This window comes from Suncus etruscus, chromosome 17, assembly GCF_024139225.1.
Source record: "Suncus etruscus isolate mSunEtr1 chromosome 17, mSunEtr1.pri.cur, whole genome shotgun sequence".
NCBI classification, from domain to species: domain Eukaryota; kingdom Metazoa; phylum Chordata; class Mammalia; order Eulipotyphla; family Soricidae; genus Suncus; species Suncus etruscus.
Window position 1 is genome coordinate 56,526,280 of NC_064864.1, and position 17,737 is coordinate 56,544,016.

Below are 17,737 nucleotides of genomic sequence, written 5' to 3' on the forward strand. Positions count from 1 at the left end.
ACTATCAAAACTGTCGCCAGGGAGCGTGGGGCATGTTTCCCTCACATTTATCCCTGAAGTTAGCTGAACCCTCGATAAACACATGCTGAATGTGTGGATGATGTCCAGTTCCCCCAAGAATGTGGTTGGGCTGCCTGACACGGCTGGGGACTGGTGTGGGCAGGGAACCTGGGATTATTCCTGAGCCTCAGATAATCCTCCAAATCCAGAAACCACCTGGACATCAGTTGGCTGAACTGAGCCCCTCAAGTGTTTGCATGTTGAGGCCACAGCTGATTTCACCAGATTTTCCAGGGGCCGGAAAACAAATTCTCCAAATAAATCATCGTTCCGATCTTTATTGGCGTGTGTCAGAACTGGCTCAGAAAGGATCCATCGTAGCTCCTTTGCAGGGCACAATCTCTTGGAGGCAGGGGAGTAAATTGCGTGGTTCTTCTCTTCCCATTTTCCTTTTTGATTACGGAAAATTCCGAGCATACCGGAAAAGCAAGAGACAAACAAGGATAAAGCACCCGCAGGCTAATAAGTCCCCTAGGCCAAGTCCTCTCCACAATTCCACAACACAAAACCCACCCTCATAAAAACACAGCCCCGAAGGCACATCCTAAAGCCATCGACTCCTTTCCTGAGAAGAGGAGAGACTTCGGGCCAGGATGTCCAGGGATTCGTCTGGGCTCCCCGCAAAGCCCCCTCCCATTCCAGAACCTCGCCTGCTCCCCAACACCTAACCAAAGCCCTCAGCTTGCAGCAGGCTCGGAACCCAAGTTTCAGCAACCAGAAGCGCCCCCACGCGGCCCCAGCCCCCTCACACCCCATTCCCCGAACCCAACCACCCGCCTCTGCTTCCTCCTCTTCCCCACACCGTGTGGGTCACCTCCGCTCCGTGGCGAGCCGACGCCCCCACTCTGCGCCCGCCCACCCCTCACACGCGAGCCAGCACTCGGGTGATGCTCGAGTGAGTGAGTGTCCGCGCCGCGCCGCGCGTGGTGCCACAGAGCGCGCGGGGCGGCGCCGGGCACTTCCTCTGAGTCAGGCTCAGGGGGCGTGGCCCGCGCCAAGGGCAGCCCAGTGGCGGCCTTATATGGGCAAGCGCGTCACGGGCCGCTCGCTCGTTCCCATAAAAGGCGGCGGCGCGAGCGGAATCCCCGGCTTCGGAGGCGGCGAGTGGCGCGGGGAGGGAGGGCGAGAGAGCAGCTGCGCGGCCGCTCGGCTCTCCAGAGCTTCGCTCGGCCTCGCCTCGCCTCGCCTCGCCTCGCTCGCCTCGCCCCGCCTGCCTCGCCTCTCAGCGGCCACCCTGGCCGTGGGCACCTGCGGAGCGAGCGGCGCGGGCCCGCGGGGCGGCGGCATGAAGGTCACGTCGCTCGACGGGCGCCAGCTGCGCAAGATGCTGCGCAAGGAGGCGGCGGCGCGCTGCGTGGTGCTCGACTGCCGGCCCTACCTGGCCTTCGCCGCGTCGAGCGTGCGCGGCTCGCTCAACGTCAACCTCAACTCGGTGGTGCTGCGGCGGGCCCGCGGCGGCGCCGTGTCCGCGCGCTACGTGCTGCCCGACGAGGCGGCGCGCGCGCGGCTGCTGCAGGAGGGCGGCGGCGGCGTGGCGGCCGTGGTGGTGCTGGACCAGGGCAGCCGCCACTGGCAGAAGCTGCGCGAGGAGAGCGCCGCGCGCGTCGTGCTCACCTCGCTGCTCGCCTGCCTGCCCGCCGGCCCGCGGGTCTACTTCCTCAAAGGTGAGCCGAGCCGAGCGCACAGCGCCGGTGCGTGCGGCCCGCGCCCCGCGCTCCCCCGGCCCAGGTGCGGAAGGGCAGGCGCTGTCGACGCTGCGCCCCAGACGCACGCCCTCGCCACCTCGCGTTCCTCGAAAGTGCCTGGCGAGCCTTGCTAGCTCCGCCGACACCCGGCGGGGTTGCCTTCGCCGCGCGCGCAACCGGGGGCGCTGCTGCTCGCTTTTGCGCTGGGGGACCTCGGCTCGTGCCGGCCGGCCGGCCCGGGCTCCACATCACGTGGCTCTTTGCGGAACGGATTGAGGCTTCGGGATCCACCGATCGATCTGGCTGGGATCCGTAGGTCGTGATCCCAGCCGCCCACCCCCTGGGGCGTGGCGCCTCGGTGTCCCCCTGGGCTGCCGCCTGGACGATTTAGGAATTGACCGATCCCTCCCCGCTTGGCTTATTGACCCTTAAGAAGGCCCTCCTCCTCTTCCCTCCCGTTTCATTTTATTGCCTTTTACTCTTTTCCTCTGGCATACCGCCTTTTGCCATTTCGAGATCGGTTGATCCCCAGAGGGTCCCAACCTAGCCCAGCCGGATTCTCTCCTGCACCCTGCTTTGAGACACAAGCCCCCCCCCCCCAAGCTGGGCCACTCATTTGCCCACGTCACCTGTTGGGGAGCTAGCTCTGACTTCAGAGCATTCATTTCTGGGTCATCACTTCCTGTGACTGTTCCAACTTTTATTTTTTTGAGTCCTTGATAAAGCGAGTAATATGGAAGCCTGGGCTTCAGAATTCTAGCCAATCCTGACCCCATGGCCCCGGGTGCCTTGGTGCAGACACTTAAGTGGAATAGCTTGTGGTTCAGAATTAGGGGTCAGTTTACAGAGTTAAGACCCTTTTTTAAAAACGTGCACTGGGGTCGGGATAGATGGCTCTTCCAATTGAGGGGGAGTGTATGCATTCCTTGTGGGAGGTCGGGCACTGAGCCAGGAGTAGCCCCTGAGTAGTGCTGGGAGTGGTCAAAATACACAGAAAAACATTTTAATTAATAAAAACATGTAACTTGGGGAATTTCACACTCCAGGCCAGTTTCCAGAGGCACTTGGGCTAGGCAGCTTGCACCACTATTTGCACCTCTTGCAAACTCCCTCTGTTGATTCCTGTTGGGGAAATAGCCAAGGAAGAGGATAATCCTTCCTCTTGCATCTCAGCTCCCCCGCTTTGAGGAGACGGAGAGGGACGGATGAGGGATGCCCTCCAAGCTCTGCAGAGGTTTCCCACATGTCCTCTGATTTCTGTCTCTTCCTGATGTGGTTTTTGTCTCCTATTCTTAGCAGCAAGTACAGGAAAAGCTTCCGCCTCTCAGTAGCATGAAAGACATGTCCCAGGATACTCCTTCTCCCACCCTCTTCCGGGGAGGCCAGGCTTCTGGTTCAGAAGTTATTGCCACAGGAAGTAGGCATCTTTATAGGCAGAGTCTCGGGGAAATATTTGTCTTACAGAATTACTTGGGTGGGGAGCCTACTCCAGGCTTTGCTCAGGACTTGGTAATGGTTCTGCCTTCAGGGATCACCAGGTAACCATATGGGATGCCAGGGATTGAACCCAAGTCAGCCATGTACAGGCAAAAGCCTTACTACGCACTGTATTATCTCTGGGCTTTAAAATGATGTTTTGGTTTTTTGTTTGTTTGGGGATCATACTTGACTGTGTGGCTGTCCTGGCAAACTAAAGGGACAATTTGGAGTGCCAGGAATCCAGCTGAGGTCAGCTGTGGGCCTGGCAGGTGCTATACCCACTGTATTATCACTCTGGTTCCTAAAATGATTTTCTTAAGGAAGTAATGTACACAGATTAAAAATCTGCACATTTAGAAGGCTCTCAGTAAAACAGGAGTTTTGTACCTCTTCAAATTTCTGCTTCCCCAAGACAATCATCAGTTAATTTCTTGTTTGCCTTTTTTTTTTTAATTTATTTTTATTTATTTATTTTGTTTTTTGGGGGGCCTCACCCAGCAGCATGCAGGGTTTACTCCTGGCTCTGCTCAAAAATCGCTCCTGGCAGGCTTGGGGAGGGGGACCAAATGGAATGCCGAAACAGAACCGAAGTTTGTATACAAAGCAAATGCCCAACCTCTTGTTTGTTTTTTAGATGAGTTTATCTTCCATGTAGATCTTTTTTTTTTTTTTTTTTTTTTTGCATTTTGGGCCACACCCAGTGGTGCTCATGGGATACTCCTGGCTGTCTGCTCAGAAATAGCTCCTGGCAGGCACGGGGGACCATATGGGACCCCGGGATTCGAACCAACTACCTTAGGTCCTGGATGGGCTGCTTGCAAGGCAATCGCCACTGTGCTATCTCTCTGGCCCCCCATGTGGATATTCTAATAAAATAATTTTATATATTTTTTTTCTATCCCTGCCTCTCAAGCAGCCCAGTTAGAGCTTAGGAGACTTGTTTTGTTTTGTTTTGTTTGTTTGTTTGTTTTTGGTTTTGGGGCCACACCCAGCAGTGCTCAGGGGTTACTCCTGGCTGTCTGCTCAGAAATAGCTCCTGGCAGGCACAGGGGACCATATGGGACATCAGGATTCGAACCAACCACCTTTGGTCCTGGATCGGCTGCTTGCAAGGCAAACACCGTTGTGCTATCCTCTCCAGGCCCAGAGCTTAGGAGACTTATCTATCAGGAAGAGTGTGTGTTTGTGTGTATCCTTTTTTTCCTTTTTGCTTTGGTGCTGGGAAACAAACCCAAGGCACTACATGTCTAATGCAAGTGTCCTACCACCAAATTACATTTCTGGCCCCATTGCATGCCTCAAACCCTTTGAGCTACCTTCCAGGCCCCTGTAGGTTGGGTCTAGCTTCACTGGAACAGAGGTAGAATATACCGTGTCCAGATACTTTTGAACATGTACTGTTTTACAGTAAAATGAGACCTGCCAAGTTGAAAATTATGTGTATTTTAAACTTCAGTGGAAAGTAACTTGATATCTACAAACTTTATGTTGGTGTCACAGAAATTGAGGGGGAGGCATACTTGACTGTTTGAGGTCTGGTCTATTCCTTGTTTGGTGCTTGGGTAACAGGGTGGTGCCAAGGATTGAACTTGGGGTCCCACATGCCAAACCTGTGCTCCAGCTCTTTGAACTATCTCCCTGGTTCAAAAGACATTTTTATGGGGCCGGAGAGATAGCATGGAGGTAAGGCATTTGCCTTGCATGCAGAAGGACGGTGGTTCAAATCCCGGCATCCCATATGGTCCCCCGACCCTGCCAGGAGTGATTTCTGAGTGTAGAGCCAGGATTAACTCCTGAGCACTGCTGGGTGTGACCCAAAAAACAAAACAAAACAAAAAGACATTTTTTATGCTTTTACCTGTTGTGTCTGGTCTATCACTTGAGACAGGTTTTAATTTAGTGACATCTTAGATATTGGGGAGATTAGTGTCTTTAACACTAATCTTAACCCTGCAGGGGAAAAAAGGGAGGGCAAAAGAGATGGTTTAAAAGGGACACCCCTAGTTTGATCTTAGGCTCTGAATTGTCAGATCCCATTGTGAACGGGTGTCAGCCATGTGGAGGGGCCCCCAAGCCCCAGTACACTGCTGTTCGCAGCAAAAGTTGCAGCTGTGCAGAGATGTCCAGATGGCGTGGTCAGTGTTTATTACGTACGGTGTCTGCACCCTGGCTCACCCAGTAACATGGTGGTGAACCCAAGCAGAATCTCTCAAAAGTGGCAGCTCCCGTGAGGCACTCGAGAGGAATGCTCTGTCTCTGCACGCATCTGATGGGAGTGGGTGAAAGGCAGAGACTCCTCCTGACCCTAGCTTAGAGGCAGGGCAGGTTCTGTTTATCTGTCCCTCACCTACACTCAGACTCTTTGTCTGCCTGTGTCAACAGGCGGGTAGTGCAAGACTTAGCCCATACCCGTGTGTCCTGTCTTTCTTCCCACAGCCACCCCTTAAGTGCTCTTTTTTTATTTTATTAGTATTTTTATTATTATTGTGGTGTTGTAGCTGCACCCTGTGATGCTTAGGGATTACTCCTGGCTCTGTGCTCAGGAATCACTCCTGGTTAGTACTCTATATTATATGACTGAAACCGGGTCTGCTGTGTGTAAGACAAGTGCCCTACCTGCCATCCTGTGACTCTAGCCCAGGGGTCTCAAACTCAATTTTTTTTTTTTTTTTTAATTTTTTTGGGCCACACCCTGTGACGCTCAGGGGTTACTCCTGGCTATGCGCTCAGAAGTTGCTCCTGGCTTCTTGGGGGACCATATGGGACGCCGGGGGATCGAACCGCGGTTCGTCCTAGGCTAGCGCAGGCAAGGCAGGCACCTTACCTCCAGCGCCACCGCCCGGCCCCTCTCAAACTCAATTTACCTGGGGGCCGCAGGAGGCAAAGTCGGGGTGATCCTTGAGTGCAAAGTCAGTAGTAAGCCTTGAACATTGGGGGGTGTGACCCAAACAACTAAAACAAAACAAAACAAAAAAAAGATTCCTCTAGGGCAGGGCCACAAAATGTTGTACGGAGGGCCATTTGTGGCCTGCGTTTGAGACCCCTGCTCTAGCCCCTCAAGTACTGTTTTAAAGCTGAGTAATGGGGAATGACTTTTCCTTCCCAAGCTTCTGATTCCAGATTTCTATCACCATATTCATTAGTTTGAATTCTGGAACCAGTATTGAACCACAAGCACCAGCAGTGACTTCCTGATAGGTACCCATCTTCTCAGAAAGGAAGCTCTGGGCCCTTGAAAGTGGCATTTTTCTAGTAGGGAAAAGAATATTTCTGGGGATTGGGGGATCAAGAAACTAAGCCAGGTCTGGAGAGAGCTCAAAGGGCCGAGTGCAGGCTTGGCATACAAGAGGCCCAGGTTTAATCCAGCACTATATGGTCCCCTGAGCTACTACAAAGAGTGCATCAATTTTGGAGTAATCCCTGAGCACTACTGGATGAGGCTCAGCAACAACAGAACAATCAGCAGCATCAGAGAGAGGAAGTTGAAACCCCCAGTGCCTTTTGGCCTCTCTCTGTCCATCTATAACCTGGCATCCGAACATGCATTTTGGTTATTTGCAGGATGGGAGTCCATTTTGGGGAGGCCTAGAGGACTCTGGTGAAGTGAGCAGAGGAGAGATTTGGGGAAATTACGTTGAGGTAGAGCATTTCCCTGGAGCTGAGAGGAAGCAGTAATGGCACCCTGACACCTATGAATTGGCTGAAGCTATAAGAGAGGGATCATGATGCATTTACCCATTGTCCACCACAAGAGTTTGAAGAGGCACCATGTGGTCTACTGTGGGAAGGGAGGGCTCAAAATACTAGCAGGAGATAGGGATTTGGGGGAAAATACATGTTTTCAGGATGTATATTTGGTTTTTTGCAAACTACAGTCCTCCGCTCTACCAGCTGAGCTATCGAAGGGAGCACAGGGTATATTTTTTCTGGGGGGGGGCACACCCAGTTGTGCTTAGGGCTTACTCTTAACTGTATTCAGGGATCACTCCTGGTGGTCTTAGGGGACCAGCTAAGATGTCGTGGACCGAAGTTGACTGGCAGGCTCTGTACCTGTTGTACTATATAACTAGCTCCTTAATGAGGATTTTTAGAAAATTTATTCATACCTGCCAGTAGTTGATGGGGGGGGGGAGGACTGGAGCGATAGCACAGTGGGTAGGACAATTGTCCTGTACACAGCCGACCTGGGTTCAATCCCTGGTATCTCATATGGCCCCCCAAGCCTGCCAGCAGTGCAGGGTGTGGCCCAAAAACCCAAAAATAAAAATATGGAGGGTTTCAAAGGTCAGGAAGGAGGTTAATAAAGTGTTAGAAAGGGAGGGTGGTGTTTGGTCATCGAGAAGACGGTTTTTCTTAAGGAGGCTGAGAATTGAGTCCAAAGTTTGGCTGGGAAAGTAATTCACTAGATTGATGACTAAATTGGCCCCTGAGAGGGGGCTGTCCTTTGTGTTTTTTAGCACCTTAGGAGTGAGAAAGGGACTGGCTGTTTTATTGTCCTGAGTTGAAGCTCCATATTAGCCTTATCAGCCTCCAATCGCTTCTGACTCTTAAGGACAGCAGTTTCCATCTGTAACCCTGCTGGGAGCTGGGCATTTAGGATGGAGCACAAGAACATAGGAGTCTCCTTCCTCTCATAAGTTGATGAAATTCTGCATTGTCACACCTGCATTTTAGATAAATAAAGATTGCTTTTGTTTTCTAGAGGGATTTGGTTAATATTTACCTGATATCAGATCTCCCCTTTCACAATTTAAGTACTTCTGATAGAAATAAAAAGTTAATCATTATCTCTCTCAGTTATAGATACTTTACTCCAGTGCCAGGAGTTTAATCCAAGTCTAAGTGTGTGTCTTGAGGGCCACATGTTCAGGGATTCCTCTTTTTTTTTGGGGGGGGGTCCACACCCGGCAGCGCTTAGGGGTTACTCCTGGCTCTACACTCGGAAATTGCTCCTGGCAAGCTCAGGGGACCATATGGGATGCCGGGATTCGAATCAATGACCTTCTGCATGAAAGGCAAACGCCTTACCTCCATGCTATCTCTCCGGCCCCTCAGGGATTACTCTTAGCTCTGCACTCAAAAATTAATCTTGACTCTGCTCAGGGCACTGTATATAGGATGCTGGGGATTAAAACCTTGGTAGGCCTGTGTAGAGCAAGTACACTATCCAGTGTACTATCTATCCAGCTCCCTCACTTGTATTTTAAGAGTGTTCATTGATTTTACTTAATTTTTGAAATATAATTATACTAGCTTCGTTATTCTTCCTACTTTATACTCAAGTATTGATTAATCCTTGGCATTTTTCTGACAGCCTGAGAAATCAATACTTACATCTCCCTTACCTGCTTCTCTTTTTTTTCTTTCCTTGTAGGAGGTTATGAGACGTTTTACTCTGAATATCCTGAGTGTTGTGTGGATGTAAAACCCATTTCACAAGAGAAGATTGAAACCGAGAGAAGTCTCATCAGCCCATGTGGGAAACCAGTGCTCAACATCAGCTTCCGGCCGGCTTATGACCAGGTATGGGGTGGAGAAGAGAAGGGGGGGTGCATCAGCCCTTGGCTCTTCCTTCCTCCGCTCCCTCACTCTTCCTCCACTCAACAGCCGAGGCTGGTTCCTTTGCAGAGTGGGGTGTTGGCACTGGGCCCCTCACTCCAGAGAGCTTCTGTTGCTTGCCAGCTGGAGTTTCCATCCAAGAGTTCATGGCTTCCTTCCAACCAACAATCTGACAAGAGCAAACGAGCCACAGGATGCACGGCAGCTTCTGGAAAAAAGGGGGAAGTGAGAGATACATTATTAGCTGGCCTGGGAGGCGTAGAGAAACTTTGAAATATTCTCTGAGGCTTGCTTGAAGGCTTCTCAGAGCTGACTTTTGGGCTTCCTGTGTTAATCTTGGTAGTTTCTAAAAACCCAGCCCAGTACCTGTCAAAAGGCGTGCCCTGTTGGCTTTGGTTTTGAAGAGGAACAGGTTGAGGAAGAAGGCTTGTAAGGAAGACACTGCTCATTGAGGAGCTATTCAGATTTCTCTGAGGATTTCTAGTGCTTCTGTTTCCTTAAACTCTGGGATCAGGATGCTTGATGTTAACAGCATGGAGCTGTTAACATAGGGGAATATGGTTTTTTCCTTCAAAGAATTGGACGTTGTAGGGGTTAGGGATGTGTCTCCGTAGTAGAGACTATGCCCCCTGTGCACAAGGCCCTGCATTACTTCCCTGGCACCAAGGGAAAGAGAAGAGCAAAGACTTGTACATTGTGACAACACATTAAAGGAAAAACCAAATGGAAGGTTCTGACTGGAGGGTGAGGAAAAAACAGGCAGGGGTCTAGCTCTGACAGAAACCTGAGCTTAAAGCCCATCTTCCCGTTTTATAAAGGTAGAACATTGGTGATTGGGCCCATGACGCTTCAGAACTCCCTCTTTTTTTTTTTTTTTTTTTTTTTTTTGGTTTTTGGGTCATACCCGGCTGCGCTCAGGGGTTACTCCTGGCTGTCTGCTCAGAAATAGCTCCTGGCAGGCACGGGGGACCATATGGGACACCGGGATTTGAACCAACCACCTTTGGTCCTGGATCGGCTGCTTGCAAGGCAAACACCTCTGTGCTATCTCTCCGGGCCCCAGAACTCCCTCTTAACCTACTCTGCCTCTTTACATGACCCAGTTTTTGTATTTTCCACCCCTTGATTTGGGGGAAAAGAAAAAAAAAGACCATTCCAGCCTTCTGACTTGATAGGAGGAGGTATCTTTCTAGTTTCCCCCACGAAACAAGAACGCATCCAACTTGTGAGAAGGAAGGCAGATTTTGCCTCCAAACTCATGGCGTGTCCATGCAGAGCTCTGTCCCTGGGGAGAAACTGCAAAGTGTAGCCTGATGACCTTTTGTGAAGGGGCTTTGTGGTCAGGAAGCCTATTAACGTGGCCTGGTGCCAGAGTTATTATTGTGTTTGTTTTCCCTCATTAAAAACACTCCCGTGCATGATAAACCTCTGCATGATGAACTCTCGACTTTGAAGCCATGGGCATCCAGCCCAGCCTGGTTTCTGCTTGTTTGTTTGGGTTGTGTTTTCCCCCAGTTTCTCAGAAAGTGAAAGAGAAACCAGATCTGGCAGGATGTTGTGAAAACACAGCAGCTCTTTTCTCTGGCCAAGTGGGGAGGCCCTGATGTATCCCCAAGGCTTGTCTGGGGGAACCCCTCAAGCTGTTTCTGAGAAGTACTATGTAGTGAGAGAAGCAAGGCAAGAGTGCTAACCGTTGGGGTTTCTACCTGCCCTGGCTGGCTTCCGTTGAGTCTAAACGGAAGACTTAGAAGTGGAAAGGTCTGGTTTCAGGGGTGTGCTGAACTGAGCTGCAGAGGAAAACACAGAGGACCCCGAGACTAGTGTGTGGGCGTTATGACACCCCAGGAAGGGATGAGATCAGTGTAGGGAGATTAACAGGGGTCCTGCTGTACTTGTAGGGGCTAATCAGAAGGTGTTATTACTGTTGGAACCTTGTAAAATCCCTCATTTGGTTCCCAGTGGCCCCATTGGCAATTTGCTTTTAACACTTCTCAGGAAAGGAAAAGCAAACACCCCTTTTCCGCAGGGTCATTTGCACCAATCTCCCACCACACGCCCCTTTTCCTGCCTGATTTCCTTTCCATCCCTCTTCCCGGGCAGGAAATGGAAACACAGGAAGTGAAAGGATGAGATGGGGAAGGCTCACTAAGATCCAGCCAGTGCTGCCAGCCCCATGTTTTCTCTTGAAGCTAGGAGGCCCCTTTTTGGAGCTCCAGAGGAGCCAGTGTCCCTCTAGCCAAGAGGCATTTAGCCACTGCCTCCATCCTGAGTGGGAGAGACCTCCGTAACTAGACCTGATGAGTAGGTGGCCCTGTGTAGTGTGAAGGTTTCAATGTTTGACATCGAAACCCTCCAGGGTCAACCCCAGACGGAAAAAATGACGGGGGGGGGGGGGGGGGGGGGCCTGTGCTTGGCACTGAACAGTGTTCCTCTTTGTGAGGACTCAGGGTAGATCTCAGTCATTTCCACTCTGAGGCATACCTTCTGTGGTGGGGAGGCACCTCTTTTAATATCTCTGGATCCTGGATGCCTCTTGGGGTCAGCGGCTTTGTGGCTTTGATGAACTACAATGTAGGACACATCAGGGTTAGACCAGAGGGGGTGGGGGCACGGGCACTTGCCTTGTTCCGCTGCCCACCGTGGTTCCTTGGTTCCATCCCTGAGCACCACTGGGTGTCACTTAAACTCCCACTTATCCCCAAATAAATTAAACATTTGAGGCAGCCCCAGGGTTTGTTGTTGTTTTGTTATGGAACCATACCTGGCAATCCTTAGGGCCTTTACTCCTAGCTCTGTAGTAAGGAATCACTCCTGGCCATGATTGTGGGGGGTGGGGGTATATGGGATGCCTGCGATAAAACTCAGGTTGGTCGTGTGTGAGACAAGTGCCCTATCCACTGTACTATTGCTTCAGCCCCAAGTCCCACAATTAATTGGGCTAATTACCCTAAGACACAGAGCAGCTAGAGCCTCACCATAGACTTTAAGTCTTCCCCACCCTTTGCTGCTATGTATTCTTTTTTTTTTTTTTTGGTTTTTGGGCCACACCCTGTGAGGCTCAGGGGTTACTCCTGGCTATGCGCTCAGAAGTTGCTCCTGGCTTCTTGGGGGACCATATGGGACGCCGGGGGATCGAACCTCGGTCCGTCCTAGGTTAGCGCAGGCAAGGCAGGCACCTTACCTCCAGCGCCACCGCCCGGCCCCAGCTGCTATGTATTCTTACTGGCTCAGGATGATGCTGGTTTCACATCCTTGAGACAAGGTTGAGAGGTGTGGGACAATGGAAAATGCTCACTGTGTGGGTTTCACTGTCACTGAGTCAGAAAGGTGAGCAGTTTGCAGGGCTGGAGGCTTCAGCACACTCTAGACTGAACCGCTCTGCCTCTGAGCTCTCTACCAGAACATCAGAAAGGGCTCCCCCACATTAAGAGCCAGTAGGTCCTGGGGAGATCCCTCAGAGCTAGAGCGTATGCTTTGCACGTGATCCCCAGCCATGCATGGTCCCCTGAGCATGGCTAGGAATGTCCCACTTGGCCCACCCAAGAGGCCCACCAAGAGGGGAAAAAAAAAGTTACCAAAAACCCAGGGTGGTTGTGTCTTCTGTCACCTATGAGACAGTTCAGCTAATCTTCCCTTATTTCTTCTACCCCCCCCCCCCCCCCCCCCCCGCCTACAGGGTGGCCCTGTTGAAATCCTTCCGTTCCTTTACCTTGGGAGTGCCTACCACGCGTCACAGTGTGAGCTCCTCGCCAATCTGCACATCACAGCCCTGCTGAACGTGTCACGGAGGACCTCGGAGTCCTGCACCACCCACCTCCACTACAAGTGGATCCCCGTGGAAGACAGCCACACGGCCGACATCAGCTCCCACTTCCCGGAAGCAATAGATTTCATTGGTAGGTCTGGCCAAGGGGCTCCTGCCACCCCCTCCTGCCCTTTTCAGCCCCTGGTCCTGATGGGATTCCCCCATCCCTGGAGGAAAAAGTGCTTTGTCTGTGCCACCACAAAGAACTGAGAGCCAAGAAGGAATGTGCCACTGCAGAGGAAAGAGGGGGAGGATTTAGTTGCTATTAATAGGAGCTTTAATTTGCCAGATAAATGAATTAATAGAGTTGTGGGGCACTCCCTACTGCCACGTGTCTTATTGTTTTTAGCTGGGTGGGAAGCTCAGTGGTCTCTGCCTTGAACTCAAGGCACAGGGGAGGGACTGAACTGCCTTCACTGTGTTTCTACGTAGGTTGGGATATTTTTAAAAGGCAGAAGGATTGAGAGAGGTGCTTCTTTCTCACAGAACCCCAAGGGCCCCCTGGAAGCTCTCTGCAGTCTTTGGCAGACAAACCGCTTTGGGGCAATTTGTTTTGCATTTTAAACTAATTTTGGATTAAAGATAGCACTTACCTCAGCTTCATGCTTCATGCAGAGGAGAGTTGGCATCTTTTATAGCCATTTGACAATCCAGGAGGCATGAGGCCAGAGAGGACTTTGAGGTTTTGGAATTCCAGGTGCTTACATGATCTAGTTTGTTGTTCCCCTTTGGCCTCTCTTTACATCTCCCTTGGGGGCTAAGCTGCCTTTATTTCTTCCTCAACTTTTCAAGTACCACTTCCCAAGCCCAAGATCTTGCTTTCTGTCTCTGGACCTGTTTCTTTGGATATGTGTAATTGTTGAAGCAGAGAAGTGCTTTTCTTATATCTTGTCTGAGAGATACTGGGCTTCACAATAATTTCTTAGTGTAGGGAGCAGTGAAGGGGCTCCTTTCCAGCCACAATACTGGACCCTTGCTGCTCATTGCACACAATTTCTGCCCCACAGGAAACCCCAGTGAGAAATATTAGAGTCACAAAGGCGAAGAACCCGTTCCTTATACCTGAGCCTATGGGTCCTGATGATTCCTTTACTATCTCTTAAGAGGCAGCCAGAGGATGGGTTCAGGCATGGAAACCCAAACTGGCTCTCCTCCCTGGGAAGGCCTTGCTCTTCGTAGCCTGTTATTTAATTACCTAGATAGCTCTCCAGTGAGGTCATCAAACCCACCCTCACCTTGTTGTCAGAAGCCTCTCTCCATCCTGTGTGTGCATTGTGTCTGTACGTAAACACCACCAACCCACAGCATTTGGAAACCTCAGGAACCTCTTTCTCCCCAGACGTTGTTGCCTGAGGATGTAGGAGACCTAGTGCCAATGCATTTTATGCTGGGGGAGAGTTCAAAGGACTGGAGCGCATGCTCTGTTTGCCAGAGACCCCACTTTGACCCCCACCTCCACCTGGTCCTGTAGCATTACCAGGATGCCCCCCAAACAGAAGTGCACTATGGGCTCTTGACACAATCTGAAATTGGGGTCTCCCCTGTGAACTAATTCATAGGGAGGTTTTTTTGTTTTTTTGTTTTTTTGCTTCTAGACTGAAATGGGAGGACCACTATTGCATTACAGTGGTTGTTTTCATTCTAAGGGGGAACCTCCCCTCCCCTGTTCTTTCCTGACTTCTCTGAAACTTGATCTTGCAGATTCACTATAAAATTCTTGCAGTTGAGGAGAGGATGTAATAGGGGCTGACTTTATTTATCCTCCAAACGTTTTTTGTTTTGTTTGGGGGCCATCCTTGGTGGTTCAAGTGGTTTACCTCTGGCTCCATACTCATCCTGGCAGGGCTTAGGGGACCGTAGGGTGTTCAAGATTGGACCCAGGTTAGTTATATGCAGGGCAAACACCCTGCCTGATGTGTTCTCCAGTCCCACATTTTTAAAAATGTCTGCACACCTTTTCATTTTTTTCCACACCTGCCAGCTTTCCCCAATGTCAGGTGTATCTAACTTCCTGTGCTGCCGTTACTGCTTCACCAGCAGCAGAGAGAGAAAAAAGATTTTTGAGTTTGTTTTATAATTTGATGTATACATGTATTGAACCCCATCCTGGTTATGGCGGGCAATGCTCTTAGTGGGAGAGGGGAATGGATTAATAGAAGTGGGCACCCCCCCACACTTTTGTCGTATTAAGCTATAGAATGCCAAGTGATGGTGGCAGTTTTACTGCAGCTGCTGTGCTGCCATTGCGCATGATGGAATTCACACAAGCCATTTATATCTCCCATCGAGCAAGCGTCATGTAGCTCAAGCTATAATTAGTGGCCATGCTCTGTTTATTGTATGTTTGGTGGTGGGAACCCTGGGAGCTGAGCCAAGCATCCCTCCCCGACATAACTAGACTGAGAGCCCAACGAGCCTGACAGAATGGGGATTAGGTCATTACCATTAAAATCAGACTCCCAGGAACTGAACAGTGATTCTCCAAGTCAGTCTTTGAGTCTGAAACCTTCTTAGAAAGATGTGCAGACCTCGTGCCAACTTGCGTGTGACTTCACCCCTTCTCCAGTACCCTCTTGAACTCCTTCCTGGGCCCAAGAAGAGATAGGTCCCATTCCACCTCCAGTAACAGTATTTGCAAGTGTCTTGGAGAGCTGGGAAGCACCTATAAGATTTCATGGTTTGCTCCAGAGTAACTGATCAACTGGTTGAACCACATGCTTTATTTATTTATGCCAGAGGCCCAGGTTTTGTCCCTACTACCACAGTGTCCTGGAGAATTGCCAAGTGTGTCCCAGAAAAGATAAGTAGATTTGTGTTTATTTGGGGGATGTCCAGAATCAAACCCAGGGCTTTTGTTTCCGTCCTGGCAGTGAGCACATCCCTGACTATAGCTGCTATAAGATCTATCAAAGTCCTCCTTGCAAACAGGCTTGGCCAAGACACCAAAAGTCTTCCCCATCAGACATTGAAGCTTAGTGCATATGACTACTGGGGAACTAAGATGGTTTAAGAAATGAAGTCCTGGCTCAGAGAGATAGCACAGCTGTAGAGCATTTGCCTTGCATGTGGCCAACCCAGGACAAATGGTGGTTTGAATCCCAGCATCCCATATAGTCCCCAATGTCTGCCAGGAGTGATTTCTGAGCACAGAGTCAGGAATAACCCCTGAGTGCCATCGGCTTGGACACACACACACACACACACACACACACACACACACACACACACACAAGAAATGAGGTCCCTATGGTGCTCCATTCTTGTACTTGGTCATTGCCTTTAGGCTCCAGTCTCAACTCACGACTCGTTTCTTTCCTTCTAGACTGTGTCAGGGAAAAAGGAGGCACGGTACTGGTACACTGTGAGGCTGGGATCTCGCGTTCGCCCACCATCTGCATGGCTTACCTCATGAAGACTAAGCAGCTCCGTTTGAAGGAGGCATTTGATTACATCAAGCAGAGGAGGGGCATAATTTCCCCCAATTTTGGCTTCATGGGCCAGCTCCTGCAGTATGAATCTGAGATCCTGCCTTCCACGCCCACCCCACAGGGACCCTCCTGCCAAGGAGAAGCAGCCAGCTCTTCCTTTATAGCCCATTTGCAGACACTGAGCCCCGAGCTGCCCAGCTCCTACTGCACATTCCCTACCTCAGCGCTGGCACCAGTGCCCACCCACTCAACCGTCTCCGAGCTCAGCAGGGGCTCCATGGCCACTGCCACATCCTGCTAAATCTGGGCTGCAAGAAGCTGCCCAGCTCCAAGAACAACTGTGATTTTGTTTTTTTAAACTCGTGGACATTTCATACCTGTGCAATACTGAAGACCCCTCACTCTGCCCTGTGGTTCCAATGGCATAGTGAGTGGTCACCAGGCTTGCAAATGAACTTCAGACAGACCTCGGGGGGTACATTCCCGGGACTGAAGGAAGGCCAAGCCATGATGCAAGCACAGCGTGTGCTGACTACTGTACTTCCAGTGCCCTGCCCTAGGACTGCCCAGTCCTTGCACCTCAGAGTTCGCCTTTTCATTTCAAGCATAAGGCAATAACTACCCCACTTCCACGGGGGATAGGAAGCAATTGCTCGACTGCGAGAAAAGGCAGTTTCAAAGCCAATGCATTTTGAAGGAAGCACAATTTCCACCTTTTTTTTTTTTTGTCACATTGGCAGTCTCAGTATCTGTCTCTTGCTTTAGGGCATAAGCTTGATCATTGCATAATCAGGACAAGAACCTACTGGGTCCGAGAAAGGACCAACAAAGACTCTGACTTGAACCTTTAGATATCATTCAGATACCACAGCCCTGCCCCTTGTTGAGTTTCATGGAAGTGGTTGGTTGAAGTGGCAAGGCACTGACTGCCTCTGAGTCTCCTTGTCACTGTGGGTTCTAACCTAACGAACATTGGGTGTTTTTATTCATACTTGAACCTTTCTCATCACATCTCTCCTCACAGCAACTCTTGTGTCCTCTCTGCAGAGAGTTCTTCAACCATAGACCAAAAATCAGCCCTTTGAGGTGATGGCAGTGGGTGCCAGGGGAGAGAGAGAAAAAACCTCCAGTGTGGCATCAAAAGGGTCATTTCCCCAGCTTGCTGTCCTTAAGTGTGCTGGCCTGTTTCTTGTGAACCCTTGTATCCTTCTCTGCCCTGGGGGTCATCTCCAAGCTGTTAATTTCAGGAGTTTTCCCATTTCACCTTGTGGTACTACTACTTTTTTGTATATAGGTTATTATCTCCAGGGGAAATGGCAATAATTTCCTAAAATCCATATGAATGTGAAGAAAAGCAGTATATTACTGGTTGTTTTTTTTTTTTTTATATATATATATAGTGAAAAATAAAAATGGCAAAAGAAAAGTAAAGCGCTTCTTTGTTGTGTTGACTTGGGATGAGGTGTCTTTCATCTTTGTGTGATGCTGGGGCTCAAACCCAAGGCCTCATATGCAAGGACATCAACTACACTCAGCTACTCCCCAGCCCCCAAGTAAAAATTTCTTTTGGTGGGTACTCGGCCTACGCTTTGGGTTTTATTTCCAAATAAACTAAAGGTGTTGGTTGCTGTGCAGCCACTCACCAGCCAGTGATTTTTCAGGACAGAAACTACAGCTCTCTTCAAATAAAACCTTTCCCTAAGCTCATTGGCAAGCGGCCT

The 17,737-nt window shown here is 50.2% G+C and overlaps 1 protein-coding gene across 1 annotated transcript; it reads left to right on the plus strand.

Moving 5' to 3' along the window:
- Nucleotides 1-1,330: 1,330 nt before the first annotated feature.
- DUSP5 (dual specificity phosphatase 5) lies at nucleotides 1,331-17,452 on the plus strand. Its single transcript, XM_049790587.1, has 4 exons — nucleotides 1,331-1,724; nucleotides 8,599-8,747; nucleotides 12,460-12,679; nucleotides 15,911-17,452. The coding sequence occupies exons 1-4, from the start codon at nucleotides 1,346-1,348 to the stop codon at nucleotides 16,315-16,317; spliced, it is 1,155 nt and encodes a 384-aa protein (XP_049646544.1). The 5' UTR covers nucleotides 1,331-1,345; the 3' UTR covers nucleotides 16,318-17,452.
- The last annotated feature ends 285 nt before the right edge of the window (nucleotides 17,453-17,737 follow it).

Coding starts and splice junctions, on each gene's coding strand:
- DUSP5 (XM_049790587.1), top strand. CDS start 1,346: ATGAAGGTCACGTCGCTCGACGGGCGCCAGCTGCGCAAGATGCTGCGC. Junction 1,725..8,598: donor GCGGGTCTACTTCCTCAAAG/GTGAGCCGAGCC, acceptor CTTTCCTTGTAG/GAGGTTATGAGACGTTTTAC. Junction 12,680..15,910: donor GGAAGCAATAGATTTCATTG/GTAGGTCTGGCC, acceptor CTTTCCTTCTAG/ACTGTGTCAGGGAAAAAGGA.